At 51.2% G+C, this 27,953-nt stretch overlaps 12 protein-coding genes across 13 annotated transcripts; 8 read left to right on the top strand and 4 right to left on the bottom strand.

The window, feature by feature from the left end:
• Positions 1–220: 220 nt before the first annotated feature.
• CKM354_000099500 (uncharacterized protein) lies at positions 221–1,876 on the bottom strand (the record flags this gene model as incomplete). Its single annotated transcript, XM_044796103.1, has 2 exons — positions 221–312; positions 583–1,876. The coding sequence occupies 2 exons, from the start codon at positions 1,874–1,876 to the stop codon at positions 221–223; spliced, it is 1,386 nt and encodes a 461-aa protein (XP_044652038.1).
• A 1,033-nt stretch (positions 1,877–2,909) lies between these two features.
• Positions 2,910–4,043, bottom strand: CKM354_000099400 (uncharacterized protein; the record flags this gene model as incomplete). Its single annotated transcript, XM_044796102.1, has 1 exon — positions 2,910–4,043. One exon carries the CDS (start codon positions 4,041–4,043, stop codon positions 2,910–2,912), a length of 1,134 nt encoding a protein of 377 aa, XP_044652037.1.
• A 1,635-nt stretch (positions 4,044–5,678) lies between these two features.
• CKM354_000099300 (uncharacterized protein) lies at positions 5,679–7,706 on the top strand (the record flags this gene model as incomplete). Its single annotated transcript, XM_044796101.1, has 5 exons — positions 5,679–5,764; positions 5,829–6,139; positions 6,192–6,418; positions 6,467–6,498; positions 6,548–7,706. 5 exons carry the CDS (start codon positions 5,679–5,681, stop codon positions 7,704–7,706), a joined length of 1,815 nt encoding a protein of 604 aa, XP_044652036.1.
• A 283-nt stretch (positions 7,707–7,989) lies between these two features.
• CKM354_000099200 (uncharacterized protein) lies at positions 7,990–8,838 on the top strand (the record flags this gene model as incomplete). The annotated part of the gene is made up of 1 exon (XM_044796100.1): positions 7,990–8,838. The coding sequence occupies one exon, from the start codon at positions 7,990–7,992 to the stop codon at positions 8,836–8,838; it is 849 nt and encodes a 282-aa protein (XP_044652035.1).
• Positions 8,839–10,562: 1,724 nt separating this feature from the next.
• Positions 10,563–12,455, top strand: CKM354_000099100 (uncharacterized protein; the record flags this gene model as incomplete). Its single annotated transcript, XM_044796099.1, has 1 exon — positions 10,563–12,455. One exon carries the CDS (start codon positions 10,563–10,565, stop codon positions 12,453–12,455), a length of 1,893 nt encoding a protein of 630 aa, XP_044652034.1.
• Positions 12,456–12,923: 468 nt separating this feature from the next.
• On the bottom strand, positions 12,924–14,662 carry CKM354_000099000 (uncharacterized protein; the record flags this gene model as incomplete). The annotated part of the gene is made up of 2 exons (XM_044796098.1): positions 12,924–13,753; positions 13,804–14,662. The coding sequence occupies 2 exons, from the start codon at positions 14,660–14,662 to the stop codon at positions 12,924–12,926; spliced, it is 1,689 nt and encodes a 562-aa protein (XP_044652033.1).
• Positions 14,663–16,420: 1,758 nt separating this feature from the next.
• On the top strand, positions 16,421–18,272 carry CKM354_000098900 (uncharacterized protein; the record flags this gene model as incomplete). The annotated part of the gene is made up of 4 exons (XM_044796097.1): positions 16,421–16,517; positions 16,591–16,777; positions 16,833–16,953; positions 17,007–18,272. The coding sequence occupies 4 exons, from the start codon at positions 16,421–16,423 to the stop codon at positions 18,270–18,272; spliced, it is 1,671 nt and encodes a 556-aa protein (XP_044652032.1).
• Positions 18,273–18,689: 417 nt separating this feature from the next.
• Positions 18,690–20,276, top strand: CKM354_000098800 (uncharacterized protein; the record flags this gene model as incomplete). Its single annotated transcript, XM_044796096.1, has 6 exons — positions 18,690–18,732; positions 18,785–18,881; positions 18,947–19,098; positions 19,156–19,217; positions 19,268–19,633; positions 19,692–20,276. 6 exons carry the CDS (start codon positions 18,690–18,692, stop codon positions 20,274–20,276), a joined length of 1,305 nt encoding a protein of 434 aa, XP_044652031.1.
• A 316-nt stretch (positions 20,277–20,592) lies between these two features.
• On the top strand, positions 20,593–21,234 carry CKM354_000098700 (uncharacterized protein; the record flags this gene model as incomplete). Its single annotated transcript, XM_044796095.1, has 1 exon — positions 20,593–21,234. One exon carries the CDS (start codon positions 20,593–20,595, stop codon positions 21,232–21,234), a length of 642 nt encoding a protein of 213 aa, XP_044652030.1.
• Positions 21,235–21,561: 327 nt separating this feature from the next.
• On the bottom strand, positions 21,562–22,713 carry CKM354_000098600 (uncharacterized protein; the record flags this gene model as incomplete). 2 transcript variants are annotated; one of them, XM_044796093.1, is made up of 4 exons in its annotated part: positions 21,562–21,684; positions 21,737–21,893; positions 21,936–22,461; positions 22,527–22,713. In XM_044796093.1, 4 exons carry the CDS (start codon positions 22,711–22,713, stop codon positions 21,562–21,564), a joined length of 993 nt encoding a protein of 330 aa, XP_044652028.1. The 2 variants fall into 2 exon arrangements, with proteins under 2 accessions (XP_044652028.1, XP_044652029.1); XM_044796094.1 differs by having other exon boundaries at positions 21,737–22,461.
• A 586-nt stretch (positions 22,714–23,299) lies between these two features.
• On the top strand, positions 23,300–25,265 carry CKM354_000098500 (uncharacterized protein; the record flags this gene model as incomplete). The annotated part of the gene is made up of 6 exons (XM_044796092.1): positions 23,300–23,551; positions 23,602–23,970; positions 24,020–24,048; positions 24,101–24,503; positions 24,570–25,190; positions 25,242–25,265. The coding sequence occupies 6 exons, from the start codon at positions 23,300–23,302 to the stop codon at positions 25,263–25,265; spliced, it is 1,698 nt and encodes a 565-aa protein (XP_044652027.1).
• A 665-nt stretch (positions 25,266–25,930) lies between these two features.
• Positions 25,931–27,350, top strand: CKM354_000098400 (uncharacterized protein; the record flags this gene model as incomplete). Its single annotated transcript, XM_044796091.1, has 7 exons — positions 25,931–25,994; positions 26,048–26,405; positions 26,460–26,762; positions 26,822–26,849; positions 26,910–27,003; positions 27,053–27,201; positions 27,258–27,350. 7 exons carry the CDS (start codon positions 25,931–25,933, stop codon positions 27,348–27,350), a joined length of 1,089 nt encoding a protein of 362 aa, XP_044652026.1.
• Between the last annotated feature and the right edge of the window lie 603 nt (positions 27,351–27,953).

The raw sequence follows: 27,953 nt of genomic DNA, 5'->3' as shown, positions 1-27,953 counted from the left end.
ATGAAATTTTGATGGGTCAAACGTTGTCGTAACTTGCCAGACGTTGTTCCTTTCCTCCTCGGCGATTGTTAATAGTGGCTACCTCTGAATGCAACTACCTCTGAGTGCAAGCGCGTAACCAGATTGGCTCTCTATCCATGAAAAGCTTTGGATTCAGTTGCAAGAGTTAGATACCTGCTCATCAGATCATGCATCATGTCAAAACAGCCGCATCGGCTCATCAGATAGCGAGTGGGAAACTGTGCCAAGTTTGAGTCCAATGCCTTCCCTCCTGCTTTGGCCACAATTCGTAAAACGCGGTTCTGAGAGGCCCTGATAAACCTTGGTGACAATCATGATTGAAGCTTTGACGTTCACCACGTTCAAAGAATATCTCGTTGGGCGAATTAGCTCACTTGCTCCTTTGGCATATCCAGTGCCCTGCCATGAACTCACAGACAACTGCTGTGTCTGCTATGGTGTTATCTACATTAGTGTATATGCCGTGTATGCACTGGCAAGGACCGTTTGATAGTCTCCGACTGTGCGAGGGTCGAATCTCTAGACGCCGAAAGCGAGTACTGGAAGCTATCTCAGTCATACCGTTGCCGATTGTTCCGAAAATTGACACAGCCAGATAAGGGTCAATGGCATGGTTGATGAGGGCATTCTTAATTGCTGTGTTGAGATCTGCCGCATGGCTGCCTGCTAGGACAAATTCCATGAGTACGTGTAGTTCTTCTAACCGTGTGAGACGGGAGAAAGCTTGGTACACGGCGATCTCCTCAACGCTTCCCTGCCTGCGACAGATGGGCACCGTCAGTCTTTCGAGCATGGGACAGTGGTTTGCAATCAGTTTAGCCGCAAATGCATTATCAATGTCTGAGGTCTCCTCGGGAACGACGACCAGATCTCGCAGGGTTGGGCCGTGTCTCTTCAGGATCGCCGACAAAAGGCTTTGATCGATACACGCCACCAGTTTGAGCTGCGTCAAGAGACCAATATTGGCGAAAAGATTCAGCGTAGCTTGACATCTGGCATCCGATCCGTGGAGATGCAATATCAAGTGCCTTAGTGAGCTCAAATCACAGCAGTCTACCATCCAAGCTAAGGTGGCTGGACCAACAGGCTCATGCAGCTTCAGCTCTTCCAGTGTCGAAAAGTCTGTTGCCTCGTGCCAGGCTTGCATCTCTTTAAGCGCGGTAGACCTATTCCCAGCAAGTTCGAGACAGGTCAAGCTGCCCTGGGAGGCGAGCCCGCTTGCTAGTGTTCCAAGCTCGGTTCCTTGCCATTCCCACCGAGTCTTGCCACTAGTCGAGTAATTTTCAGGTTCCCTTCGCAACAAGCTGACTTGACGTAGGCTAGGTGCCAGGCCTTTTACCATGTCGAGCAGACCTTCGAGGTGAAAATTGAAATACCCGCCACTGTGGTACTCATCGTATGCGTTGACTCTCACTGTATGCAGCAGTGGAGAGGTCGCAAGTCTCACATCAAGTGGCCCAGTCACCTTGTCCCGCTCGTGAGGCAAACGCAATAGGTCAGGTAACTGAAATAATTCAAAGTGAAGCCGACACCTGCGAGCCTCGAGTGCTTGAAATAGGTCGTGAGGAATTGGTAAATCCCATGCATACACGCAGTCCTTCAAGCCCGGTAGCAGAGAGATCAATTGTGAAAGCAGTCGCACTCCTGGCCCAATGTTGTCTGGTGGGTCCAAACGACAGTCTTCATCGTCGCCGCTGTATGGCGGATGCTCCCACTTTCCACGGAGATGGTCACCGTATTCATCAAACCCGTACTCATCCCATCTCGGGTCACCGAACAGCCGCAGCGTTCTGACATGGATAAGGCAGTGGAGTCGCTTCAGTCGTTCCGTCAATTGTGAAATGTGGGCGACCATCTTGTTAGGAGAGTGCAACTCGGCGCTGACAGTGATCGTGGCAAAGATAGTGGCTCTCGCCACATGTAAGCAAGCTTTGGAAGCCAGTGCCAAATGTTGGCAGTCACGCACTCCCAGCTGGCTGCATATGGCTCGAAAGACGAGGTCCGGCAACGTGTCTAGCCGAGTTGGAGAATCTGATGCCTCGAAGTCCATAATGGCGCATATGGAGGTGAAAAATTGGGTTGAGGATGCTGGCTGCGGGTTCTGCAGATGGAGCTTGAGATTGCCAGAGATGTGACGGTTTCGCGGTCGTGGGAAGGACAAACATTACATATTGCACCGACATTCAGGGGTATGTAGCACAGAATATCACAACAGTCCGAAATCTCAAGTCTGTGCCGACACGATGACGTTCCTGATTTGTTGCAGGTTGTTGGAAGAATGGAGTGGAGGGAGAGAAGCTCACACAGAGATGCCAAGCCATCAACGACGGCAGCTCCCGTCTTGTGGCCTCAGGCTTGACGACTTGCATCAGGCTTGGCTTGACGACTTGCGTCGTTCGTACGTACGCATTGGAGAAGGCGTGAAATGTTCTCTAATGGTAAGATATGTTAGCGATCAGCTAGGCCGATAAGTACGGAATGAATGTAGGATTTGCTATTATAAGATAGCAGTGTGTAGCAACGAGACGATAGCACCACTCAGAGAGCCAAGTCACTGTAGTCTTATAAGCAGGACCCTCCACTACGTTGCTGTGAGAAGACCCGCGAGCGAGCTCGTGGTAAAACATGGTCGGAAACTTTTATCGTAGCCATATAGCGAACTGATTGCAATCGAGTAGTGCTCGTCAAATGGCGGCGCCCCAGAGGAGACCGTTGATCATACTAGAGAAGAAATAACGCAGAATCATATACAGAACGCGCAAAAGATCCCCTGAAACATTGCCCACTGTGATTCTGTCCCTTTTTCGAGAATATCGCAACACGCAACCTAAATCAATGGAGCTGCTAGCCTTCTTCCACGTTCCACTACAACGATTTGATGTGAGATCTCATCGTCGAGTGACCTCATTACAACCGTTGTTGAAGATAAAATTGGTGTCGTCATTGAACATTTGCCATTGAATGTTGCATCCTAAGGAGATGTAGCACTCGTTGCCAGTCTGTTGAGACCAGGCACTCACACCACAATCAGCGTTGCCGGCGCAGATATTGCAGCAATCGAGCGCGTTTGCGGGGCCGGAGACGGTCATGAAATTATTGTTTGGGGTAACGTCGTTGATTTGTACGCCATAGTTGCCATCAAGAGTGTCAGCATAATTGTTAGCATTCAGACACTGTGCATAGGTAGTTGCGGTCGCAGCGATGGTGGTCGTGGTCGTGGTCGTGGTTGTCTCGGTGGTAGTAGTTGACGGAGTAGTAGTCGTAATGCTTGTGGTAGTCGTGCTCTCTGTAACGGTAGTGTCCGCCGGTTCAAGGGCAGATGTGGTTGTGGTGAAAGTAGTCGCGGTCGAAGTAACGACGGTAGTGCTGGCTGTAGCAGTCTTGGTCTTGACAGGGGCTGTTTTGGTGACAGTCCTCGGGTAAGCCGTGACGGTCTTGGTGACTGTACAAGCGACTCGCTGTGGGAATTTGCGGCATTCATTGTTCTTGCTCAACGCGAAGGGCTTTCGAGCCGAAGACCGTCGCTCTGACTGAGCATTACGCTTGGCCGCAGGTGGCGCCGGCCCACCGAAGTTGCCAGAGTAGCTTGAACCCGGCACTGATGACTGAATTGGAGTGAACCCGGCGGTGGCCGCTACAGTGGTAAAACTGGTCGATGTTGTCGATGTGCTAGTGCTAGAAGTCGACGTTTCTGTGATGGTAGTGGTAGGGTCCGTGACTGTAGAAGTCTCAGAGATTGTAATAGTCGTTGTGTCGGTGTCCGTGGTTTGAGTGGTGCTGGTAACGGTAGATGTCGATGTCGAAGTAGTAGTGGACGTGATAGGTGCAGGAGTTATGGTCGTTTTCGGTGTCTTGGTCACTTTTACGATTGGCGTGACAGTCCTAGTGATGGTCTTGGTAGTAGTAGGCACACGACGGACGGTCTTGCTACCGTAATACGTTGCGCAGTTCTTCTTTCCCGTGGCAGCGCAGAAGGCAGTTAACAGTGCCAGCAAACAGGCCAGGATATGGTGAGAGTGCATCGTGGCAATTCTGTGTTTGGTTCGTGTGTTTGCACCTAGTCACTGAAGGTGCACATATATATGCCATCGAGATGAAGGTACCACTCCCCATCATCATGGCGTCCATCTGAGTCGCCGAAGCAGGCTCAGCTCAGAAGTCGCAAGCCACCAGTCTGACTTCACTATCACATTGCTCAAGTGCTTCTTTAGCGTTGACTCCTGTGCAAGTGTCACTATAGCGCAAAGCTTGCTGCTGTTAAAACGGGGCTAGGCGATCTTGGACAGGTCGATCGAGAACGAAAGCTCTCTGCTCGGACTAGCTCATCCTCCTCTTCTCGCCCGACTGCCCTCTATTAGGAGGGGATCAACCGCATCAGACCACCTGCTCCAATGCAGAAGGAAGGATGCAATGGCGCCGCCCTGTATTGAATACTCTCGGGACGTTCCCCTCAACAAACAACAACTCCAAAGGCGTCATGCCGTGCACCGAAAAATGAACAGTGCTGCAGACTGCTGATTGATCGCAATAAGGAGCAACTCATGAATCTGGCCGTTGCCAACGGACCACTCCGACGGCACTCAGGCCACCATTATAGCATGCTTCTACCACGCGGCACGATCGACTGTCAACTGAGGGGATTGTGACTGCCTCAATTTCCTGCACGGCACATAAATCCCGTCTACACGACGTCTTCGCTATGGTCCATGGGGGATAGCTTCACTGCCCAGGTAGATGATGGATACCTGGCGCATGCCTATTCGTTGACAAATATGGCACTCAGCTGACAGGTGCACCGCAAAGTTCAAACCTTGCACCCAAATGTTGTGCCGTGCTGGCAGACAGCGTGAAAGGAGGCGCTCGAGAGCTGTGAGTTTGCGATCGCACTGCTGGAGGCGTTGATCCAGCCCGGGCAAATCGCACAGAGAAAGCCTTTGGAGCCTGCGCTCTTCTTGTCACTGCGTACTCTGTAAGCCGAGATCACTATGCACGACGACACATAACCGTGGGTACCTCTCGATTCAATCACCTCTCAATGCAAGCGTCTGCCGCCAAGCTCAGAATGGCGCGCAGTTCCTCGCATAACCATGAGCTTCGCGCCTTTGAGATCAGGTTGCGGTACCTCGTGCCACTCCCTGACGGCATATTGAACAAGCTTGGCCGCGGGCGCTTGCATTGAGAGGTGATTGAATTGAGAGGCAGTCTCAGGCGCACAGACCCTCGCGGGCGCGCCATTCCTCATTCAGTGCTTGCCACCTCATTGGGCCGGTAAGCGAGGTGATTTGTGCGCTGAGACCAATTGAGAGGTAAATGTTAAGCTCGGAAGCGGATCATCTTTAGTGCGGCGCGACCACCCTCCACCATGCCACCTTCCACTCAAACGGTGCCTTAGCAGGTGCAGTGTTAAAAGGAGCCAATTAGTAACTACGAGCGACTATGCTAAACGAACGGTGTCTTCTCTCTTCATGCAGATAAAGCAATGGATGCTCATCTCATGCAAGCTCTTGGAAAAGCTCCACTTCTCGGTACACACTGCCACGATATCCGACGGGATGCCACCGCAGGCTTGTACTAATGCCTGAGCTCTGAATGGTGCAATGTGCGCGTAGCAGCACAGGTCACAGCATTTGACAACATATTGCAACAAAATTGCCGCGATGGACGGCGTCACAGACGAGCTGAAAGACTTCGACCTGAACACACCCATTAACACCAGCAGCGGTCTCCGAAGTGGCTTGACCAGGTACAATTCACAGCCTCACAAACTCAACTATTCCACTGACTTACAACTTGCTTCATACGATCAGCTATGGCGACACTCATTTTTCGCTCTTCCTCCGCAAAGTTTTTATCAAAGCAGCTGGCTATGGCGAAGATGCACTTTCAAGACCCATCATCGGTATCATCAACACCGGGTCTGGCTTCAATCCATGTCATGCAAATGTGCCTCAGCTTATAGAGGCTGTGAAGAGAGGTATCCAGCTTCATGGAGGTCTTGCTATTGACTTCCCGACTATCTCGCTTCATGAGTCTTTCGCTGCGCCCACTTCTATGTTCCTGCGGAATTTGATGTCTATGGATACGGAGGAGATGATCAAAGCTCAGCCACTGGATGCTTGTATGTCTGAATGAATGATTTGTGGATCTCGTTATAGCTAACGTACTGTTAGGCGTCATGATCGGTGGTTGTGACAAGACGATACCTGCACAGTTGATGGGAAGCATTTCTGCCAACAAACCTGTCATATCTTTGGCTACTGGACCTATGATGCCGGGATCGTTTCGAGGGCAGAGAGTAGGTGCATGTACTGACTGCCGATCTTCTTGGGCCGCGTACAGGCGCGGAGATATGGATATTGAGGATATCAGTGCAATCAATGACGAGCTGGCGCCCACTGTGAGCTGAATCCGGACCCCAAGCAGACTTCGACTGACCCCGGCATAGGTCGGTACATGCGGCGTGATGGGCACTGCTAGGTTAGTGCTTCTCGTTGAAACTGCTTGAGGGCATACTGACGTGGAGCAGCACGATAGCTTGCGTGACAGCGGCTCTCGGTCTCATGCCGTTAGCTGGAGCGACTGCGCCAGCTATCTCTGCAGCTCGAATGCGTGTAGCAGAGGAGACAGGGGCAATTGCCGTATCCGTGGCGGCAAATCTCGACACGCGAAGACCGCAAACAGTGCTGTCAAAGGAATCGTTTCTCAACGCGATCACCGTACTGCAAGCCATCGGAGGCTCCACCAATGCGGTAGTCCACCTAATGGCAATCATAAACCGACACCCGGACATTGCTGGACAAATCACCTTGAAGACTTTCGACGACATTGGACGCAAAACTCCACTGTTGGTGGATCTCAAGCCAAGCGGAGACAACTATATGAACGACTTCCACAATGCCGGTGGGATGCTTGCACTGTTACATACCCTGCGACCGTTATTGCGCCTCGAGGCGAAAACAATCACAGGCAAGACTCTCGGAGAGATCCTAGACGCGACTCCTTTCAAGCCCTTCCCATACTCCACAGAGCTGATACGACCGCTCCCAAACCCTCTTTACCCTAGCTCCGCGCTTGCAGTCCTCTACGGTAACCTCGCACCTAACGGCGCAGTTCTCAAGGCCTCTGCCTCAAAAGTCCGCACGCTCCTCGAGAGCTCTGGTCCAGCAGTCGTTTTCGAGAATACAGCTGACCTATCTCGCCGGATTGACAGCGAAGATCTGCAAGTCACCGAAGACTCTGTACTCGTGCTCAAAGGCATTGGACCAATTGGTAATCCCGGAATGCCAGAAGCCGGCGTCATTCCTATTCCGCGCAAGCTCAAAGGCGTCACTGACATGCTTCGATTATCTGATGGCAGGATGTCTGGCACAGCTGGTGGAACTATCATCTTGCATATCTCACCGGAGTCAGCGATTGTCGATTCGCCATTTGGGGTTGTGAAAGATGGGGATGTGATTCGGGTGAGTTTGGAGAAGAGGCTATTGCAAGTCGAGATCAGCGAAGAGGAGATGCAGAAGAGAATCGAAGAGAGAAAGGCCGCTGCGAGCGTGGAGAGCGGACCAGAGGGTAAGGGAAAAAGAATAGTGAAGAGGCAGAGAGGGTATAGAGGTCTGTATGAGAAGTGTGTAAATCAGGCTGAAGAGGGAGCTGATTTTGACTTCTTGACTGCGAATGGTGTGGCGTAATAGTTTATCAAAAATGATACTGATCGACAGTACCTGATTACATATCGCGTCTCGTTCACCACTGTATCGAGTGAAGTCAAATTCCCAATGCATTCGAGACCGTGCCAAGGCAAAATAGCTTAGTGATCAGTACGTCCGTAGGACTTGCCACATCATCCGTCTCCGGCTAACCAGCCCGTCTGATGTGTTTGCTATTCTGCTATATAGGACATAGGCCCAGTGCCAAATTTGCAATACTGCATCAAGTAAGAAATACTGAAACTTCACGATTCTACATTCTGCGATGGCGCCTACAACTTTTACGCTCGCCTCTTTGAGCGACTCTCATATCGGCGGAAGCTTCCTGTCTTCACTTTCTGAGCTTCCTACCGACCAGCGACCATTCTGGGTAGGCAAGACTCAGCACTGGATGGATCCTCCTGAGCTATCGTGTAAGGCTCTGTATCAGGACGGGACAGACATCGTGCAATGGGATTACCTCGTCGTATCGGAGAGCCCACTCCCCACCAGTGTAGAGAATGCCACGGATAGGGTATGGTCGATCACCACCGATGTCACGGACGATCAAATCTCAGCGCTCGCAACAGCGAAAGCTGACAATGCCGACAAAGTGAGTCCTCCACTTCCCGCAGGCTGGAGCTCTTCCGATCATTCAGGTCTCGACGCAGCGATCGGACCAAAAGATCTCGAACTCTCCCTCTCGCTCGAGGCGTACACGCTCGGGAGTAACACAAATACCACACAAGCCGTGATACTGAAAGACTTCATCCGTGACTTCGGCAAGGCTCACCCTGATGAACCTGTCGCGATGCTGAATCTTCTTGCCTATCTTCCTGGACAACGTGAGAAGTATCTCCCTTATGCCGAGACCTTCCAGAAGTCAACAGGGTCGAAACGTGGAGGTCAGCCATTGCTGCAATCGCTCACAGGAGCAGGAGGAACCGATTGGAGCACTCGACAGGAAGATGAAGCAGTGGGGTCCTGGCGAGATGTGTTGCTTGTGGGGTATCCGAGTATTTGGCATTTTGGAAAAATGTTGGATGATGAAGGATATCAAGAGGCGGATCGGAAGTATAAGGTTGGAGTCGTCCAAGATAATCCTATTTTGTTTACTACCAAGGTAGAGATCTAGTGAGATTTAGTTTGAGTTCTTAGGCGTGTATAAAGCAGGCTGAAGAGGGAGCCGATCTCGACTTCTTGACTGCGAATGGCGTAGCTTAGCAAATTGTTGCAGAGAATGAGCATGATCGCAGTAGTGCCTGCGTGTATGTCTGTTCAGCTGCAGTCAGGCGAAGTCAGCTTCTCGTATGCCACTTACACCGGTGCTCGCAAGCCGCGTGCAGGCAGCCAATGGCCCGCGCAGCCAACTAGCACGCGTTGCGCGGACAATATTGCGAGATGCAGCCTGATTACTCACAGCCTCGTGCTCTTTTTTTCCACTGTCAAATCTGCACGTACTGCTTGCATTCCTCCACACTCACCTTACTCAATACATGTCCGAGAACATGTTCGAGAACAGCACGGAACTGGAGACTGCAAGCTGCAGACACGCAGCAGAAAGCTGAAGTCCGCCACGCACGGGAAGGAGGATCTCAGCTCACCCAGTTCTGCGACAACCTCTGGCCGATACACATGAGAACGACGCGCCTCTCTCTCCGCTGCTGGTGACTTTCCGAGCACGTCGTGTTGTGTTCACGGTGACAAACAGGCCTTCGGAAAAAGTGCGGCCAGATGTGATGAATACGCAATGGTCCAGACATACGCAGCTGCGCAGGCATGCGACTGCTCAATACGCCATACGCAAGCGTCTATCCATCCACTCGCATGCAAAGGCATAGAGCAGCCCCCACGATGTAGCGATCAGACCGCGTTGGCACCTCCTCGACCACATGGAAGAATCGGCACTCGTCGTTGGCTCGGAGGTGCGCCGGCTTGCGACGACTGCTGGGGAGAGTGCCTTGGCAGTTGGCAGCACCCACCCATCTCTTCTCACCAAACAGCAACAAATCTCGCGGGCAGCAGGCGCGAGGTACGCGACAACGCGTGCTGAAGATGGAGACACGGAGAAGCTCAAACAAGAAGGTGAAACTGCCTGCTCGGCCACTCGCGCGCGGTGCCGAGTTTTCGCTTCGGCATGGGCTCCGCGTAAACGCGGATATTCGAAAACGAAGGAACGCGACGGGAACGACATCTCCGACGGCAGCAGCAAGTTTGGATCGGGATTCTGGCTGAATATTGAAGGAAAGACGTGGCCCACATCCGGCCGCGCCTCTGCCTTATCTCTGCTGCTGGCTGGGCGTGGAGAGTGGAGTGGAGCGGGTGCTGAATCTCGCATGCTTGCCGCGCCCTGCATCCAGCGCCACTTGCATCGCATCACCGCGCGGAACTAGTCAAACAGCCAACTTCGCCTTCAATATCTGGGCGCCCTGCCTGCGGGTCCGGTTTTTTGCTCTCCTGGAAAGTGGATTTCTCTTGCGACAAGCCGGCGACAGGCCTGCGAACAAACCGCACTGCGCCTCCCTGCGTAATGACCGTGGGTGGTCGACGTCCCTCACGTCGGTAGTCGCAAGGAATCCCCACCACAGCAAGAGCGCTGAGAGGCGGCATGTCTTCGCCCAGCGGAGCCACCGCCTTGGCAGAGTGGACAAGACTCTCTCCCACTAGCCAAGGTAGGTGCCCATGTGCGCGTGGCCACGGCAGAGAGCTCTGGACAGGACGTCTCTCCGCTTGCGGTTTGTATGTTGCTTTTGTGTCTCCATCTACTCTCGTCATCTATCCTTTACCATTTCCTTTTCTGCTTCCTCTCTTCTGTTATGAGGAGCCGCAAGATCCTCTACATTCTTCTCTAACAATAGCATGGTGTCGGCCCGCCGGTCGAACTTTGTTCGGAATGCCGTGAAGTGGACTCTCGTTGCACTGTTGGTGCTACTGGGATTCTACCTCTTACATCAATATGTCTTCCCCATCATCGCATTTCTGATCCCGAGCCTGGACCCGTTCTTTTTCGACCTCGGTGTCTTTGGGGCCTTTCCTCTGCACCGATATGCTTCCTTCGACCTGGGAGGACCGCAGGCGAGACACATCCAATGGCACGACAGTTGCGATGCAGGACTGGTCCTGCTTACACCAAATGGGCCCTCGGTCGACAAATCCGGACCTATGATGTTGGACGCCCAAGGAGGGTTGGTCTGGAGATCTGACGATTATGGAGCTGCCGCCAACCTGAAAGTTCAACGCTACAAAGATCAAGGCTACTTGACATTGTGGTCAGGCGAGAAGGCTGCAACATCTGGCAAAGGCGTCTACTTCATGCTGGATGAAACGTACAAGGTCGTGAAAATGGTCGAGGCTGCTGGCGATGGGCTGTGGGGTGACTTGCATGAGTTCAAGCTCACGGACGCGGGCACTGCGCTTGTGACAGTCTACAACACCACCAACGCGGACCTTACTGGAATGGGTATGTGGCGAGGTGCTAATGGCTGGATCGTGAACAATTTATTTCAGGAAATCGACATCGAGACGAACGAGCTCCTATTCCAGTGGAGTGCGGCCGAGCACTTCGATCCAGTCGACACCTATATGACGAATCCATTTGGCGGGTACTGGGAAAGTATTCCGTTCGACTTTTACCATCTCAATAGCGTCGACAAGGATTCCAAAGGCAACTACATCATATCCTCGCGACACTTTCACCATGTCCTGTGTGTCAATCCGGCTGGAGAAATCCTATGGATTCTTGGTGGGCGCGACAATCAATTCGAGGACCTTTCAGGTGGACAAGCGACGAACTTCAAGTGGCAGCATGATGCTCGATGGATTTCAGAGGAAGAGGGCATCATGACATTGTTCGACAACAGCAAAGCCGGTCCTCTTCACAGTGATGCTTCTCAAAGTCGAGCTCTCGTCATACAACTAGATCTGGAAAAGAAGACCGCAAAACTGGTGCATTCTATGAAGTCGGCGCAGGGTATTCTCGCATCGTCCCAAGGTTCGGTGCAGCTTCTCCCGGAGACGAGCAATTATCTCGTGGGATGGGGTTCAACAGCGGCATATTCTGAGTATTCGAACGACGGCGAACTGCTTTGTGAAACGCACCTTGGCGCTTCCTGGTACTACTACTTCGAGCGCATGAAGTCCTATCGCACTACCAAAGCTTTCGATTGGCGCGGCATACCTCACGAGCCGCCACAGGTTGATCTCAAGGGCGACACTATCTCTGTCAGTTGGAACGGAGCGACCGAAGTCGCCTACTGGTCGCTGGAGGGCAGCCATGACGACGGTGCGTCATCCTCGGAGGACCTTCGTAGCAGGAATGAAGAATCGGCCGACTCGCAGGATGGATTCGCAGCTCTCGATGTCATCCCCAAAGTTGGTTTCGAAGGCATGTTCGACCTTTCTCAACTGCCTTCTGAGAAGGCTTTCGCCAGGTTCCGAGTGGCAGCGCTGGATAAGGACCACAACCTGTTACGATACTCGGAGCCTGTCGAGGGCGGAGCAGCAACAGTAGAGTCGTCATATCTCATGACTATCGTCAAGCTGTCTGTTGCCCTTGGACTTCTCATTGGCGCGCGATTCGTCTTCAAGCATTACCGGCCTCGACATCGCTCCCGTAAATCTTGGAATGCAGCCAGCAATGTTCCAGCTTGGATGCAGTGGCAAGGCCCTTCTGGAAGAAGATATGTTGATCGTACGGCAATCTATGAATGGATTCAGATGAAACTGCCAGTGGTTGGAACAAGACCTGGTTGAAAAGCCGTGTCGTCTTGTCAAAGGATACAACCATTACGGCCGCAGCGCTCATGCACGAAAGGCGATGCAGGCCGCTGCTGCATGCAGGCGAAGCTCGCTTCACATAAGCTTGCATAGCGTACCTTTCATGAGCTCCGAAGTACTTTCACGCCAAGCCGATCGCGTTCGCCAAGGTGAACGCGTGGGTGGTGCACCACGATCAACAAAGTTGGCGCAGTACATCAGTACACGACCGCCGCTGACACGTGGTTTTGTGCAAATGACCGGAAAAGTCAGTCTTCCACACATCTGCCTCCGTAGACCAAAGACGCCGCACTCCATCGTGGCGGAGCTTCTTCCGACACCTGGTGCATTGACGGAACTGTCCTGTGTGCTGAAAGAGCTGGAGACTAGGAGTGGAAGAAACACAAAGATGGTATGCAGAAACCAGACTGACGCAGATACCATATTATGCACACGAAACGGCCATCACAGAAACAGCCATTGTCCTATTGCAAGCGACTTTTCCTTCACTCCTTTTGCCTCTTTCCAGTTCGACATGCTCGCCTCATTCAGCGCTTTCTCTCGCTCTTCCAGTGTGAGATCTGTGTCGTAACGATCTGAGACGAGATCCATCTCTTCTAATTTCACCCACTTTGTCCTCTTCACTAACTTCCACACCACGAACATTCCGGCCAGGATTGGCAGTTGGATGTAGAATGATACGAAATCGACGGGCTTGAATTTTGGCGAGAAGCAAGTCCAGCCTTGTACCAGAACCAAGAATGAGTTTAGCACGACGCTCAAGATTGGTCCGTATGGATATGTCCAGTTCTTGAATGGGAGCAGATGTTCTAGTCCTTGCTTGCGCAGTCCAGCTCGGAAGCGAAGAGAGGCGAATCCAATGGCGATCCAGGATAGTTGGTTGCTCACTCCCACGATGTTTTGGAGCCAGGTCCAGAGCTGTCCGGCACCAATGTACGAGGCTCCGAAGCAGAGACCTGAGATGGCAGAGGTCAGAAGGACAGCAACCCAGGGAACCTGGTGTCTGTTCAAATGGCCCATGAATTGAGGTGCGTGGCGGTTGACTGCGAGCGAGTACATGAGACGTGCGCCAGCGAAGAGTGCGTGGTTTCCGGCTGAGATGACAGAGGTCATGACAACGGCGTTGATGAAGGAACCTGCGACTTTGCTGCCGGCCATCTGGAAGACGACAGTGAAAGGACTGGTGTGAGCATCTCTTGTAGCGAGGTCTGGGTATGTGTATGGGACGTTAAGGCCGATGATCAGGACGGACAGGATGTAAAAGATGAGGATGCCTGTTGATGGTTAGCACGTCTTTGCTGATCTGTTGAACTGATATACTCACGCCAGAAGACATTGCGAATAACTCTCGGGAGCGTCTTCGCGGGATTCTTCGTCTCTCCAGCAGTAATCGCAATACTCTCCGTGCCACCATACGCAAAAGCCGCCGTCACGAAAACGGAAGCAAATCCTCCAATCCCATTCACAAACGGCGCATCTCCTTGCAAGAAATACCTCCCACCAATGTACTCCCGATCGGTATTCGCCCCACAATTCACCGCAATGCCCAAAATAATGAACACCACAATCGTCGCCACCTTCAACAAACTCAACCAATACTCCATCTCACCATAAGCCCTCACAGACACAATATTCAACCCAATCAACACAAACAAAAAAATCAAACTCAACGCCCACCCCGGCATCTCCGTCGTCCAATACTTCAACAACAACTGCAGCGCCACAAGATCCGACGCCGTCGAAACCGCATCATTAAACCAATAATTCCACGTCAAACTAAACCCAAACGCCTCATCGACATATCTTCCAGCAAAAGTACAAAAACTCCCCGCGATGGGCGTGTAGGCTGCCATTTCGCCGAGTGAAAGCATGGTGACGAAGACGATGAAGCCTACGATTGCGTAGGAGATGAGCATGCTGCCCGGACCGCCGCGCGTGAGACTGTTGCCGGTTCCCAGGAAGAGGCCTGTGCCGATTGTGCCTGCTATGGCGATCATTTGGACTTGGCGGGCGGAGAGCTTGCGGGCGAGTTGAGGGGTGAGGGGGGAGGTTGGTGGAAGGGTACTGTCATCTTGGTGGGCGGAATAGGTGTTGTGGGATTTTGAAGTGGAGGGTTGTTGTTCGTCGTCGGAGATGGTGATGTTGTTGGATGCGAAGTTCTTTTCTAAGCTTGAGGATGCCATTTTGGGGTTGTATCTTGGGTTGGTGGCATGTAGCACACCAGAGCCGGGTTGAGGTCTCTCTCTTGCTGTACTGCGTGATGGTTCTGAAGGTTGCTTGTGTCGATGTTGATATTTCTGGAGAATTGTGGTAAGTGGAGCAAAAGTATGAAATGGGGCGGCGTGGAGTGAAGTCTGGAACAGAGCTGAAGAAGAGAGTTAATCTAAAAACTGCATGGATGGGCAACGTAGCAGCAGAAGCACAAAGGGTTACATAAAAGTCGGTCTATGGGAATGGCGTGCTCGCATCCTCTGCGGCGTGAAGAGCAGATCTCTGCAAACCTTTTGCTGGGGCCGAAGAGTTGCCACCGCTATTGATGTTGGTGAAGATTTTCCATATGTCCTCTTCTTCGACAAGATTTGTGAGATGATAGTAGACGTTGATACTGTTGAGGGTCTTGGAACAGGTATCCAAGGATTGCTGTGCAAAAGCTTGCCGAGGCTCAGAAATGCTTGGCATTGGGGGACAAAATTCGCCATGGCAGGAGCAGTCCGTAGGCTGCACAAAGAACAACATCAACAACACCTACGATTGCGTGCCCATCCAAAGATTTAATGGACGGAAGAAATCTATCACGAATCTTGGCGTCAATGGTTCATGTCGTTGCCGATGAACTTACCAGGCCAAGCACAGTGACTGGATGCTTATCGCGGCCATGTCAGCAGCCTCGTGGATGATTTGAATACACTCCCTGCTCCAGACATCTTGGCATCAAGTGGCATACTCTTCGCACGAAGATGCTTCTCTGGTCGGACTGAGCTTCTCACGCCCACAAGTTCGAAGAAAAAGCTCTGCTTCCTGACAGAGAAAGGGTCCAGAGAAGCCAGCGCTGGATGTGGACTTTCAAGTATGCCCAGCAGCAATTGGCTTTGTCGGCCGTGCTGAGTGTCAGACCAAATGGCATCTCGAGCATTTGGGACTGCGCAATGCAACGGCAGCTGCGAGTGATGTTCGACGCGCAAGCACTTTGATTAGCTCTGATGGCACTAACCTAGACTGTTCTCTTACGACCTATATTTCTGTTGTACTGCACCGCATGCCAACATGATCCACTTCGCTTGACGCCCACGAAGTAGACAGAACCCAATTGACTCTTTGACTTCCAGCCAGTGCGAACGCGCTCCGGACCAGACAACAACAAGTCATCGGCATCACAAATCGTAAAGCACGCGAGTCTCGACCGCGATAAATCGACACTCGGCCAATCGCTGGCTGATCCAGCGACCAAATGGACATACACACGTTCTAAATCCAATATGAACATCGTGAAGACCTGTCTCCCGGATTTTCAATGTTGCCAAGGCAGTAAAGATGGACATTCGGCCAGTGATGGGCCGAAATTTCTCGGGGCTACATTGCACTCGCGGGGCAAGCCTACAGGTTTACCTATCTAGGCGAATCTGGTGTTGAAAGCTCCTCATTTAGTGGACCAAGCTCCGCCATTGTGAATGTTCGATCGCACGGCCGGCTATTCTTCAGCACAGCGGCAGCATGCATGCGTGCTCCGGCAAAGACAAGACCGATGGATCGTCAACCAGATGTTCTCGCCTGACAGCAGTGGAGCCGAAGTGGGAATCTCAATGGAGCAAGATGAGATGCAAGTCGTTGTGGTACAGCCGCACCTATATAACATGTTGCTATGCTGTGGAATTTCGTGACGGTTGGTTTTGACTTGACAGGTGGCTGCTTAGTCTCTTTTATACTTGACCTGGTCGAGCAGAATGCGGCACTTTCGAACATCTCTGCCTGCAGCTGTCGTGGCTCTGGCCAACACGCTTGGAGCTGGTGCCGCACAGAAAACGACAAGTCTGACAAATGGTATATCGCATGTCCCACAGCTGTTGCCGCGATAGGTGTTGGTATGGAGAGATAAGGCTGACGAAGAATATAGCCGCACAAGACTTGTTCGATTGGTCCATGACTGTAAATGACCTTCGCTTCGATCAGTCATACAAATATATCAGGAATCCAGACAAGGGTCCTTGGAGTACGCGCTTCACTGCGTGGTACGTTGCCGGTCTGCTGTATCGCAACAATGGCAGCGACTGCGAAAATGCCAAGGCTGCGATTGAGAACATGTTTGTGCAATGCAAAGAAGCATTCGTAAAGGGGGTTGTCGCTGAAGCTCATCAGAATCTCCTGCCAATACTCAGACTCAACTTACTACGATACCACATGGTACGGCACATTCAAACTGTCGCCAGATCAGCCAGACCCGACACCTGACTCTGATCTCTATCCTCCCAAGATCTATGTACGTTGTCTGAGGTCACATACCCATGTCAAGTCTGACATTCTGATGACCAGGGTACATACGACCCCAACTGGCGGGAGTTCATCGGCTCGCAACTCGTTCAAGTCGTCGAAGAATTCTCCTCAATCATTGGCGACGATCTCGTGAATAAGATCGAAGACTCTCTGGAAATCGCCGCCGTTGGCTCCATGCGCCGCAATGGCTCTTTCCCGGAAGGCGATAACTTGACCCCTGCGTATACCAACCCTGCTGTCATGCGAGCATGGTACGTAGGCTGGATTGGGGCTCGACGGAACAATCAAAAGTTCATCGACTACGCCAACGAGCAGGGAAAGTTGATAGCTGATCTGTTCTTCTATAATGGGAGCAATGTCGTGTCCGAATACCTGTCGCCGACATACTACGGCATGGACGTATGGGCTCTGGCCGGGAGCATCAAGTATGGAGCCAAGGACGCGGTCCTTACTAGGAGAGCAAGACCAATGCTGAAGTATTTCTTCGACGATCTTGCGGATCATTACAATCCGTATCTGACGAACATGATTGGACCATACGATCGAGCATACTCCAGAGACTTGACAACAAATTCCGCTGTGATCAATTACCTCTGGTGGGGCCTCTATGGCTACGGCGTCGGACCACAGTCAAACAAGCAAGAAGCGGATCTGCTCTACGATGTGGCGCAAGGTGCAGCGCTAGCCCTGATTATGGATACTGCGGCAGAGCATATCTCCCCATCTACATCCGCAAAGCTGACCGCAACCGGTCCCTGGGAAGGCTCTCGCCTCATCACCAAGCAGATTTACGAAGATACCACTGCGAGCGACGAGGTCAGAACTTCCACATCTTGGATCTCCTCTCCTCTCATGATCGGAGGCCAAGTCGTCAACGAGACCGTGAATCGCGGTGAGCAGTATGTCCCTGCACTTGTTCAATGGGCCGGCGACAAGGATCATACTCCGCATCCTTACATGACTTTTTTCTCCCTCTACCCCACGGCTTCGACTGTCTCTGCGATCGCTGGGCCAAACACTTTGGAAATTTCGTATCCAAATACTACTCAGGAAGGAACCAACATCTTCACTTTCGCGCTGGCGCAGGTGCCACCAAGCTGGACCCTTACAAAACGCAAGACAATTACCGGATTTGCAGATTTGCCGTGTCTGAATGTGACAGTGGTCGCACCAGGGTTGGAGCCATTGCCTGTGATCTATGGAGCTACTCTGGAGCGCAACATATTTTACAATATCTCCTATTTGGTCAAAGACGGCTTTGAGGGCGTCCCTTCGATGAAGTTCGAGTTTGAATATACTTGCTAAGCAGCATGTCGGATACGAGTCGCATCTATATAAATACATACCAAGAGTCGATTGCGGTGGTTTTTTCTCATATCCCGAGAATTGTCATCGCCGTCAGATGCTTTTGCCTAATCATTCGAAGCTCTAAATCAAAGCTCAACCAAAGTTGGTTACAATCTTGTTTGGCATCCAACAATCCACAATCAAATGTTGTGCTGTGACGTCGATTCAGAGCTTGTCGATTTCGGCAACATTCGGGTGGAGCTACACTTCCTTCCTCACGGCATACCACTTTGACAACTCCAGCATCAGACGATACAATCCACTTTCTGCTGAGATTATACGAAGTAAAGCGCAAAAAGCAGCGCTGTTCACTTGCTTTCGCAATTCCACTGCTTGCGCATCACTCATTAAGGTCACACCTCTTGCCGATTCGCCATGTCCCGTAATGGAGACAAGACATTCCATGTTGCCATAGTAGGTAAGTGTACTCACTCCTGAATCACTCGATATCAGACTGATACGCTCTTCAGGTGCGGGAATTGCCGGCCTGGCACTTGCGATGGCTCTGCACAAGAAGGGCATTTCCTTCACGTTGTACGAAGAAGCAAAGGAGTACTCCGTTGTAGGGTAGGCTTGGGCTACGCTTGGGAAAGTAAATGCTATCACAAGACTGCCTGCTGATGGTACTCAAGCGCGGGCATCGGATTCGGACCCAATGGCATGCGCACTATGGACCTCATCGAGCCGGGTTTCAGACCACTTTACGAAAAAGTCTGTGTGGGGAACAAGGGTGCGGATGCTCAGCACATCTTCTTTGAAGGCATGCTCATCGAGAATGGTCTCGGTATGCCGCCATTGTCCCTCACACAACTTCAGGTGAAGTTGCTCACTTAGCAGTCAGGTCGCAACAAGCCGTGGTTTGGCAAATCGGGCTGGGGCCATCCCGATTATGTTCGGAAGTCTGTCAGTATATCACTCCATTGCATAGGAGACGGCCATGCTGATATGTTCAGGCACATCGCAAAACTTTACTGGACACGATGACAAACTTTATACCGATCGAGAATGTACAATTCAACAAGCGTCTAGTCAATGCCGAAGAGCAGTCGGACGGTATATTAATGACATTTGCAGACGGAACCTCCGCCGTAGCCACAATACTTGCTGCTGCTGATGGCATTCAGAGTGCACTAAGAGAGCATGTGCTACACGATCAACATCCCGATGAAGTAGCACCGGTGTACGCTGATTCTTACTGCTATCGAGCCGTGATCCCAATCTCGGAAGCCCGTGAGATCCTTGGTGATCTCACAGATGTGGCTAAATTCTACTTCGGACACAACCGCAGCGTTGTGACATATCGAATCAGCGGCGGGGAGGTAAGTAGCCTCCTATTCCTAAGCATATGAACAGCATTCTGACGATGAACACCAACAGGAGTTCAATTTCCTCCATTGCGTTGCTGACTCTGAAAGCTCATGGAAGTCGAGAGATGCCGTTACCGAGAAGACTACATACGAAGACATGATGAGAGACTTCGAGGGTGCAGAGATTGATGAACGTGTCCGTCAACTCTTGAGCAAAGCTAGCCCGATCAAATGGGGCCTCTTCCATCATCAACAGACTTCAACATATTTTCGCGAACGAGTTGTTCTGATCGGCGACAGCGCTCACGCAAGTCTTCCATTTCAGGCAGCAGGCGCTTCTCAAGGCTTGGAAGATGCTTTAGTGCTTTCAAATGTGCTTGCAGAGCTTGCTCAGTCATCTGAGCATGGTGGCGACCACACGCCGCAGATTCGTGCCGGGCTGAGTGCGTACGATTCTGTAAGGCGTCCTCGAGCACAGAGGCAGCTAGAGCAAGCTGCTGAAGTTGGCCGCATGATATTCTTTCGACACGAAGAAGCAGGATCGGACATGGACAAAATTCTTTCCAAGCTGCAGAATGCTTGGTTCGATTGGCTGTGGTTTCACGATGTCAGCGAAGATGTGCAAAAAGCGTTGAGTTTGATGCGTGGTGAGTGAAGTGGCAATTTTGGTTCCGGAGGGAATCGCCCAGGTATTCGTACGCTTCTGCGTCTTGCGTTCACGATTGTTGCGCCGATTGAACGACAGGAAGGATACGGTCCACCTGTCAGTTGAGATCAATAGTGCCGATCTTTCCTTCGTTCACACAAATTGTCGATGACGTCGCGCTTGGAGCTGCCCAGCTTGCCAGCTCAGCTCATGGAATGGCCTCCACCCGGAATTACAACGATCCAGGAAACACACACTGGAAGCCGCATTTCCCTCACAACCAATTTTTATACACGAAAGTGACTATTCAAACTCAATACCCATCATGGCAGGCCGGAGTAACAGCATTATCGCCAATGAAGAGGCTGTCGACGAGAATGGTTTCACGATCGACACCAGCGACGGAGCTGAGGCATATCTGGCATACCAAGCAAGAGAGCTAAAACTTGAAAACGGTATCGATGTCCTGGTCGTCAGCAGCCTAATTTTCCACGATAAGAAGATCCTCTTGATACGTCTTGGTGATACAATCAAGTCTTGGGGCGGCCGAATAGGAACGCCGGTATTCCGCGTCATCCAACCCGGAGATCATGGTCTGGACGTTATATTGAGCTCCTCAATCGACAAGCAAATCCCGGAAGCAGATGACATTTCTGTTGCAGAATTCTCGAGAGTTGCAGCTCGAACTCAAGTTGGTTTGGATCCGAGCGAATTTAGAAACAGTAAAGCTGCGACTGCTTTACTCACGGCAGTGACTCCTGGTGGCCTCAAGGATACGACATGGCTACGAGCAAGTTTATTTTGGACCGTAGGAGAAGAGACTGCGCCCACAGTTCCGAAGGGCTCAGTGGCTACCGAGGCATGGTGGGCTACTCGTGCTGAAGTCGAACAACTCGGCGAGGATGATTTCTTCTTCGGGCTGAAGGACGACATCGTGAAGGCTTTTGATCTGCGCAAGGTGTATTAGACATGCCTGTGGTTACCTACAAAGCCACGGTTCACTGCCCCAACAGTCCTGCGGGCTTGAACTTGAATGTAAAGTTGCATTAAGTGTGTCTCGGTGGGTATTGGAACCCGTAAAGACCAAAAACACCGTGGAGGACCACATCAAGATCTGTCTTACAGTACATCTATCAGCAACAATGCTGGCAGTTATCAGATGGGACGATCTCGATATTTCACACACCGAGCCACTTTCATACGTGCAGTATGACTTTTAGAATCCAAAATGACCAGCCTAACCTAATAATTTGACGTGGATTCCACAGTCATGCGGCTTGAGATGATAGCTAGATCATTCCAGGCCTGCTTCGACACGCTTCCGGTGGCTGACTTCCCGAAGTCTTTCGGTCTCCTTCTGAGTCATCGACAGATAGAATTCAACCCCGATGATGTGGATGACGATAGAAAGCCAGAGCTAAACCACAGTTAGTCGAGATTCCAATGATTCGCCGGCGTAATTTACTCACCATGGCTCCAAAGGGTTGGGTATGGCTCGTGCCAAACTGCTCAGGATGTTCGAGCGAGTGGACTGCCTTGACCGCCACATAGAGATCACGGTTGATGCTTCCGTCTGGCATCACGCAAGTCGGGTACTCTGAGTTCGGAAAAGGCATGCCCATCTGGCTGTAGAGAAAATCAATCTCGTCACAAGTCCATACTCCGTACCACCCGCCAATCCGAGTAATGATTGGAGAGGCTATGAATTCGGTGATGCGGCTCGTGATGATCGTCCCCATGTAGAACCATGTCCTGAGCATCCAGGCGCGATGTTGATCAACACGCTTCCTCCGGATATTCCACCAGGCCAAAACGACTGAGACTGTGGTGATGATTACTAGAAACGCTTCTGCCGTCTGCGTGCTAATTCTTGCACCGCCTCCTTGTTTGTGCGGTATTACTGCTAGAGTTGCCAGGGAACTGAGGAGACCTAGTAGGATGACGAGATATCCATTGATGCGATGGAAGATGAGAAGCTTTTCTCGGATCTTGGGCACGAACTGCAACACCACGAGGATACCAGCTGGTAGAATAGCTCCAAGGTGAATGATCATTCCGATGCGCTCACGGCCACTTTGGAAGTAGTACCACTGCCCTACGACAAGTGCGAAATCGTTCTTAAACGTGCCATCGTAATCGAAGTGTTGCAGGCGAGAGAGCGAGAACCCGAGCATGCCTCCGCCAAAGATGACCCCTGTGTTGTCTCATGTCAGAATGTTCTCTGCAGAGCTAAGTGAACCTGTGACAGGAGTACCATACATAGTGGAAAGTTGTACGAGCGGTAAAATCCGAAGAAACCATTGTAGACAGCACGATACCTTCTTGTATGGCCGCCCACATACCCTTCCGTCGATCCCTTCTCGCCTGTGACTGGTGTCGAAGTATTTTGAAGACCGTCGACACCAGACGAGCTCGATGCCTTCGAGCCAGACTCAAGAGTCGCCATAGTCAACTCAGATCTCTTGTGCTTGTTGAAGCGGCAGGAAAGCCACGAAATGAAAGGCCAGTCACAATATTTCGGCTTTATAAAAAGCTTGCAGGACACAGGACTTCGTCAACTCTGTGCCCGGCATAGTTTCAACGCCCCGCGTCAGCGATTACTTTGTCAGAAAGTAAGAAATACTGCATTGCGCTCATCGCTGATGCGGAAATATCGAGCTCTGATGACCGTGGCTCAGGGTACAAGTTAAGTTACGCCAACCTCCCGAGCCAAGCCACGGAACGTTGGCGACCTTACCTAGTTGTCCTTAGCTCCAACGATTCTCAGAGACTCTTTCTCAAACATGAGAAGGGACTGACGATTGCTAAGCCATGTTGAAAGGCAGCGACCGCCGCTGAAGGAAGTACCTCTCTTGGTATGGCGGGAACGAAGCTTTGATCTGCAGGCTATGTTGTCACTGTGCACTCGAGAAGAAAGTCAGCTCACGTTGAGGTAATATCACAGCACAGGGATGTTCTCGAGTATTGCTCGACGTATCTGCTACTCTTTTGCTTGATCCCAGAGATAGTTGTGTGTCTGCTGTGCCGCCAAAATGTCTCAAACCTACGATCAACATCCTCAGGATGAGAAAGACGACAAGGACGAGAAGACTGATGCTCCTTCGACCCGAAGTGATGTTGAAGAAGGTCCACGAAGCATCGATGAGGCTGAAGCTGGTGCTCCGACGAAAGAGCGTAAAGCTGGCGACGGGAAATTCGAGAGGGACATTCATGGAATATGGTGGATTCTTGCAATCTTCTCCATCCTTTCATGTGTATTCTGTTTCGCGACAGATGCAACTCTGGTACCATGATTGCATAGTCACCTAGAGAGACATTCTGACACGTCTCACAGGTCGCCGACATCCAGCCAGATATCATCAGAGACCTGGGCGAGTTTGCGAAATTTCCGTGGCTCGCAACAGCCTATGCACTTCCCGGTGTTGTTCTAGTACTGGTACAATCCAAGCTCCACTCGCTCTTCAACATCAAATGGCTCTACTTGTGGAACTTCCTCATTTTTGAGCTTGGAAGTGGCATCGCAGGTGGAGCGCCTACCATGAATGCCATGATCGTTGGTCGAGCAATTGCCGGAATTGGAGGATGTGGAGTATACATTGGTTCTTTGACCTTCTTCAGCGTCATCACCACTGAAAAGGAGAGACCATTTTATATCTCCCTCATCACTCCAGTATGGGGCGTTGGTACAGTCTTGGGGCCTTTGGTACGTTTTGCGCATTCGGATTTGTATTGTGCTGACGTAGATTGTGTAGATTGGCGGTGGATTCGCAGAAAGTCCAGTGTAAGTCTTGAAGTTCAACAGCGGCCAAATCTCTTAGCTGACACCTGTACAGCGGGTGGAGATGGGGATTCTATATGAATCTCTTTCTCATAATTATCGTGGTCCCAGTCATTATCTGGACACTGCCTTCCATGACAGCAGAGAAGACTCTCACAGCGCGTCAAAAGTGGGCCAAAATTGACTGGCTCGCACTCACTTTGTTCGCCGGATGGTGCACAGCAGGCTTCATGATCATCGTCTTTGGAGGCAGCTTGTATGCCTGGACCTCAACGTCGATGATCATCCTTTACGCCATCTTTGGAGCTTTGACGCCTGCACTATGGCTGTCACACAGGTACCATCCTTTTGTCAAATTGGAAGATAGGATGTACCCATCGCACATGCTTCGAAACTGGAAACTTGGGATCTTGCAGTATTCCATCTTCTCGGCACCTGCGGCGGTCTACATTGCCATCGTAAGTACACAACAAATGTGCCGCAAAGTTAAAGATCTTGAGAATCGTCGAGACTGACTTGTACAGTTTTACGTGCCGCTGTTCTTCCAGTTCGCCAGAGATGAGTCCCCAGTGGAGGCAGCGACCAAACTCCTTCCGTTTGTGATAATGATCGCATTCATCTCCATGATGAACGGTTTCCTGATGTCAAAACTTGGATACTATATGCCCTGGTTGCTTGCCGGATCTATCCTGGCCACCATTGGGGGCGGTCTGATGTATACCGTGGACTACTTCACCTCCATATCTTATATCTACGGGTACACGATCATTCTGGGCTTGGGCGGCGGTTGCTTCCTCCTGACTGCCTTCGGTTGTGTGTCTGCTGTAGTCCCGGATCCAGATGATGTCTTCAATGCGATCGGTGTTTTGAGCGTCGCTCAATGCATTGGCATAACATTGTTCCCAGCTCTCGCTGGGTGCGTCTTTCAGAACACAGGCATTAATCTGCTGAGATCCATCGTGCCACCGGATGTCCCAGGCGACCTCAACTCGATCCTCGCAGGCTCGTACAGCGATGTCTACCAAAGCTTCGACATCGCGTTGCAAGATCAGGTTGCGGGAGCGATTGTCGAAGCTATGAGCAACTTGTACCTGATGACCGTTGTAGCGTGTGGCCCACTTGTCTTTTTGGCTCCATTTTTAGGTGTACGTATCGCCTTCTACATTCTTGATATGAAACTGCTGACAAGTATGTAGTTTGGCCGAGTTGCGGCGGAGTAGATTTACTCGCACAAGGTCAGGAAACACGGAGGGCTCGACAAAAGTCGATGTCTTCTGCGTATATGCATAGTGTAGGCTGAAGGAGCCCAAAATCGGCATGATGAACGAAGCGTGTCTTGGATCGATCTGGCCTCAAGGAGATGGCCCTAATGATTAGGAAATGCATATGCACTCTGGTGATCCTAAAGTTCCATTTTGACTCATTTCGAGATCGATCACAAATCAGAGATGAATTCATGTGCAAACTTGTCAGAATCAAAATTTCCATGATTCGTGCCGCCATCCACATGCTCGCTGTGAAGGCATGAACTGCGATGAGCAGGTGACACCTTTTGCAGACCTTGCCCATCTGCTCGACAGCAGTGTAAATTTGCGATGCGGTGCCTTCGGTGATGTCGCAACGATCTTCAATGTAGACTCGCGCGTAACATCGCGAAGATGCGGCGTGTGTTTCGGTGTCTTGGCAGATGCCAAAGTGAGGAGTCCGATACTGTGCCATGTTACCGCAAAGTCAACGGGCTGGACAGCTGCAAACAAAATGCATCATCGGTGCCGTGTAGGCATACAATAGCGATGATATTATTGCAAACTTGTCCCAGAGCAGCGAGTGCTGTGGCGTCTCGAACAACTCTTCTTGTTTGATCAACTTTCCAGATTTGGACATCATGGTGAACCAACATCCTCTGTCAGCAGCAGCTTTGCTTTCGGTCAAGGGCTGGGTTGTGCTAGGTTGGTAACAATTCATTGCCATACTTGATCTTCGCTAATGGAAACAGTGTAAGTGATGTTCCTGTGGCGCAATGATCAACGAAAAATCATCATTGAGAAAGCTGATGGCAACCAGAACCGGAGGTGGCACGGGTATTGGATTGAGTGCGTGATGTCGGACTCCCTCTCAAAAGATGAGATAGCTGACCGGGAAGCAGTGTTGACACAGGCTTTTGCAACCAATGGCGCCAAAGTCTACATCACCGGTCGCCGGATGGAGGTCCTCGAGACCACCGCAAAAGTCCATGGGTCTGCTGAGAAGCTCGGCGAGCAGGGTGGAAGCATTATTCCTCTCCAAATGGACACCACCGACAAGAAGAGCATCTCAGCTGCAGTAGAACTCATCACCAAGAATGAGGGATATCTGAATGTGTATATCAATGTAAACGCATTTGCGAACGAGCGCCACTGCTGATTTGAACACAGGTTGGTCAACAATGCTGGTGTATGGACCACAAAGCCAAGTGTGGAGCCAGATGCAGGACCAGAGCAATTCGGCAAAGCCATGTTCGATGAGAACCCAGACGATTGGCAGCGTGGTATGTTCAGTCAGCTGATTGTACGAAACGTTTTCACTTACCATAAATACGCAGCATTCCTCACCAATGCTACATCTCTTTATTTCGTGACGGCAGCATTCTTGCCGCTGCTTGCAAAGTCTGCTGATAGTCCCATCAGGCGTGGCGGAAGCGTCATCAACAACACTTCCAACAGCGGACTTTTGAGAATGTGAGTGCCTATGATCCAGTGTTGATGGCCGGTAAGCTAACGGAGATTCCCATTCACAGGTCAGAGGGAGGCCAGCTGGCCTACAATGTAAGATACTAATTCTTCATGTCCACTCTCACAGAGTATGGTGCTGACACAAATTTGCAGGTCAGCAAAGCTGCGGCGGTGCATGTCACTCGTCAGATGGCCTATGACCTGAGCCACAAAGCCATTAACGTCCGTGTTAACCAGATTGCACCAGGTTCGTACTCTGTCGTTAACCGATGAGGAGGAGCTGATTTCAGCTATAGGCTGGTTCCCTACCGAAATGACCACCGGTGGCTCTGACGCTGCAAACATGAGCGCTCCACAGGAAGATGGAGAATTTCAGAAAGAGATGGAGACCATTGGAGCCAGAGTACCTCCGGGACGCATGGGCAATGCGCAGGATCTCGCCAGCGTAAGTTGCTTCTCCAAGCATTCGTATGAGCTTCCGATCAGCTGACCACTACACAGGCCGTCTTGACGTTGGCGACGAACGATTATATGTGGGGTACCATAACTGTGGTCGATGGTGGCATTACCCAGAGTATGCCAGGTAACATGTGATTGCCTTAGGCAATCCGCAGATAGCAACGTATCGATTGTGATTGTTGGCTTGATCGATTTCTCCAAGCTCCTTCATGTGGTCCTAACAAAGTACTCCGTCGGAATGATCTCACCAAGCACTCAAAATTGCTGTTTTAGGTGATTGATGGCGCGACGGAGCAATCGCGATGCCCGCTTCATACGCCACATACGCGCAAGAGTTGGTCCGAAAGCGAGCAATATAGCGGGAGGTTTTGCGGCCTCTTGGCTACTTGGCTTTGGTGCTCATTGTCCATGCTCCTCAACGTACCGACTGCTGATCTTGTCGGACAGCTTTGATCGATGTACGATGATCGACGAGCGCGAAAATGCTGCTTTTCGTATGCCGCGACTTGACGCGGGAGAAAGCCTTCGGTTTATCGAGGGATCGTGATCAGCACGCTTCAATCGCGAACGATTTCTCGCGTGTCGCCATGCATCGGGCACTTGCCAGCCACGTTTTCATGTGCTATGATCTCAGCGATAGACCATGCTGCCTGTTAAGACGCTCGAGTCGGCCTTGTTCGTGGAGGAAGCAGACTGCATCAGGTGGTAGACACAACTCCTTGTCCCACCATTCCTCGT

Source organism: Cercospora kikuchii (genome assembly GCF_019650295.1).
Source record: "Cercospora kikuchii DNA, contig_00001, whole genome shotgun sequence".
NCBI lineage: Eukaryota > Fungi > Ascomycota > Dothideomycetes > Mycosphaerellales > Mycosphaerellaceae > Cercospora > Cercospora kikuchii.
The sequence above is the reverse complement of the archived record's forward strand: the minus strand, read 5'-3'. Positions and strand labels throughout refer to the sequence as shown.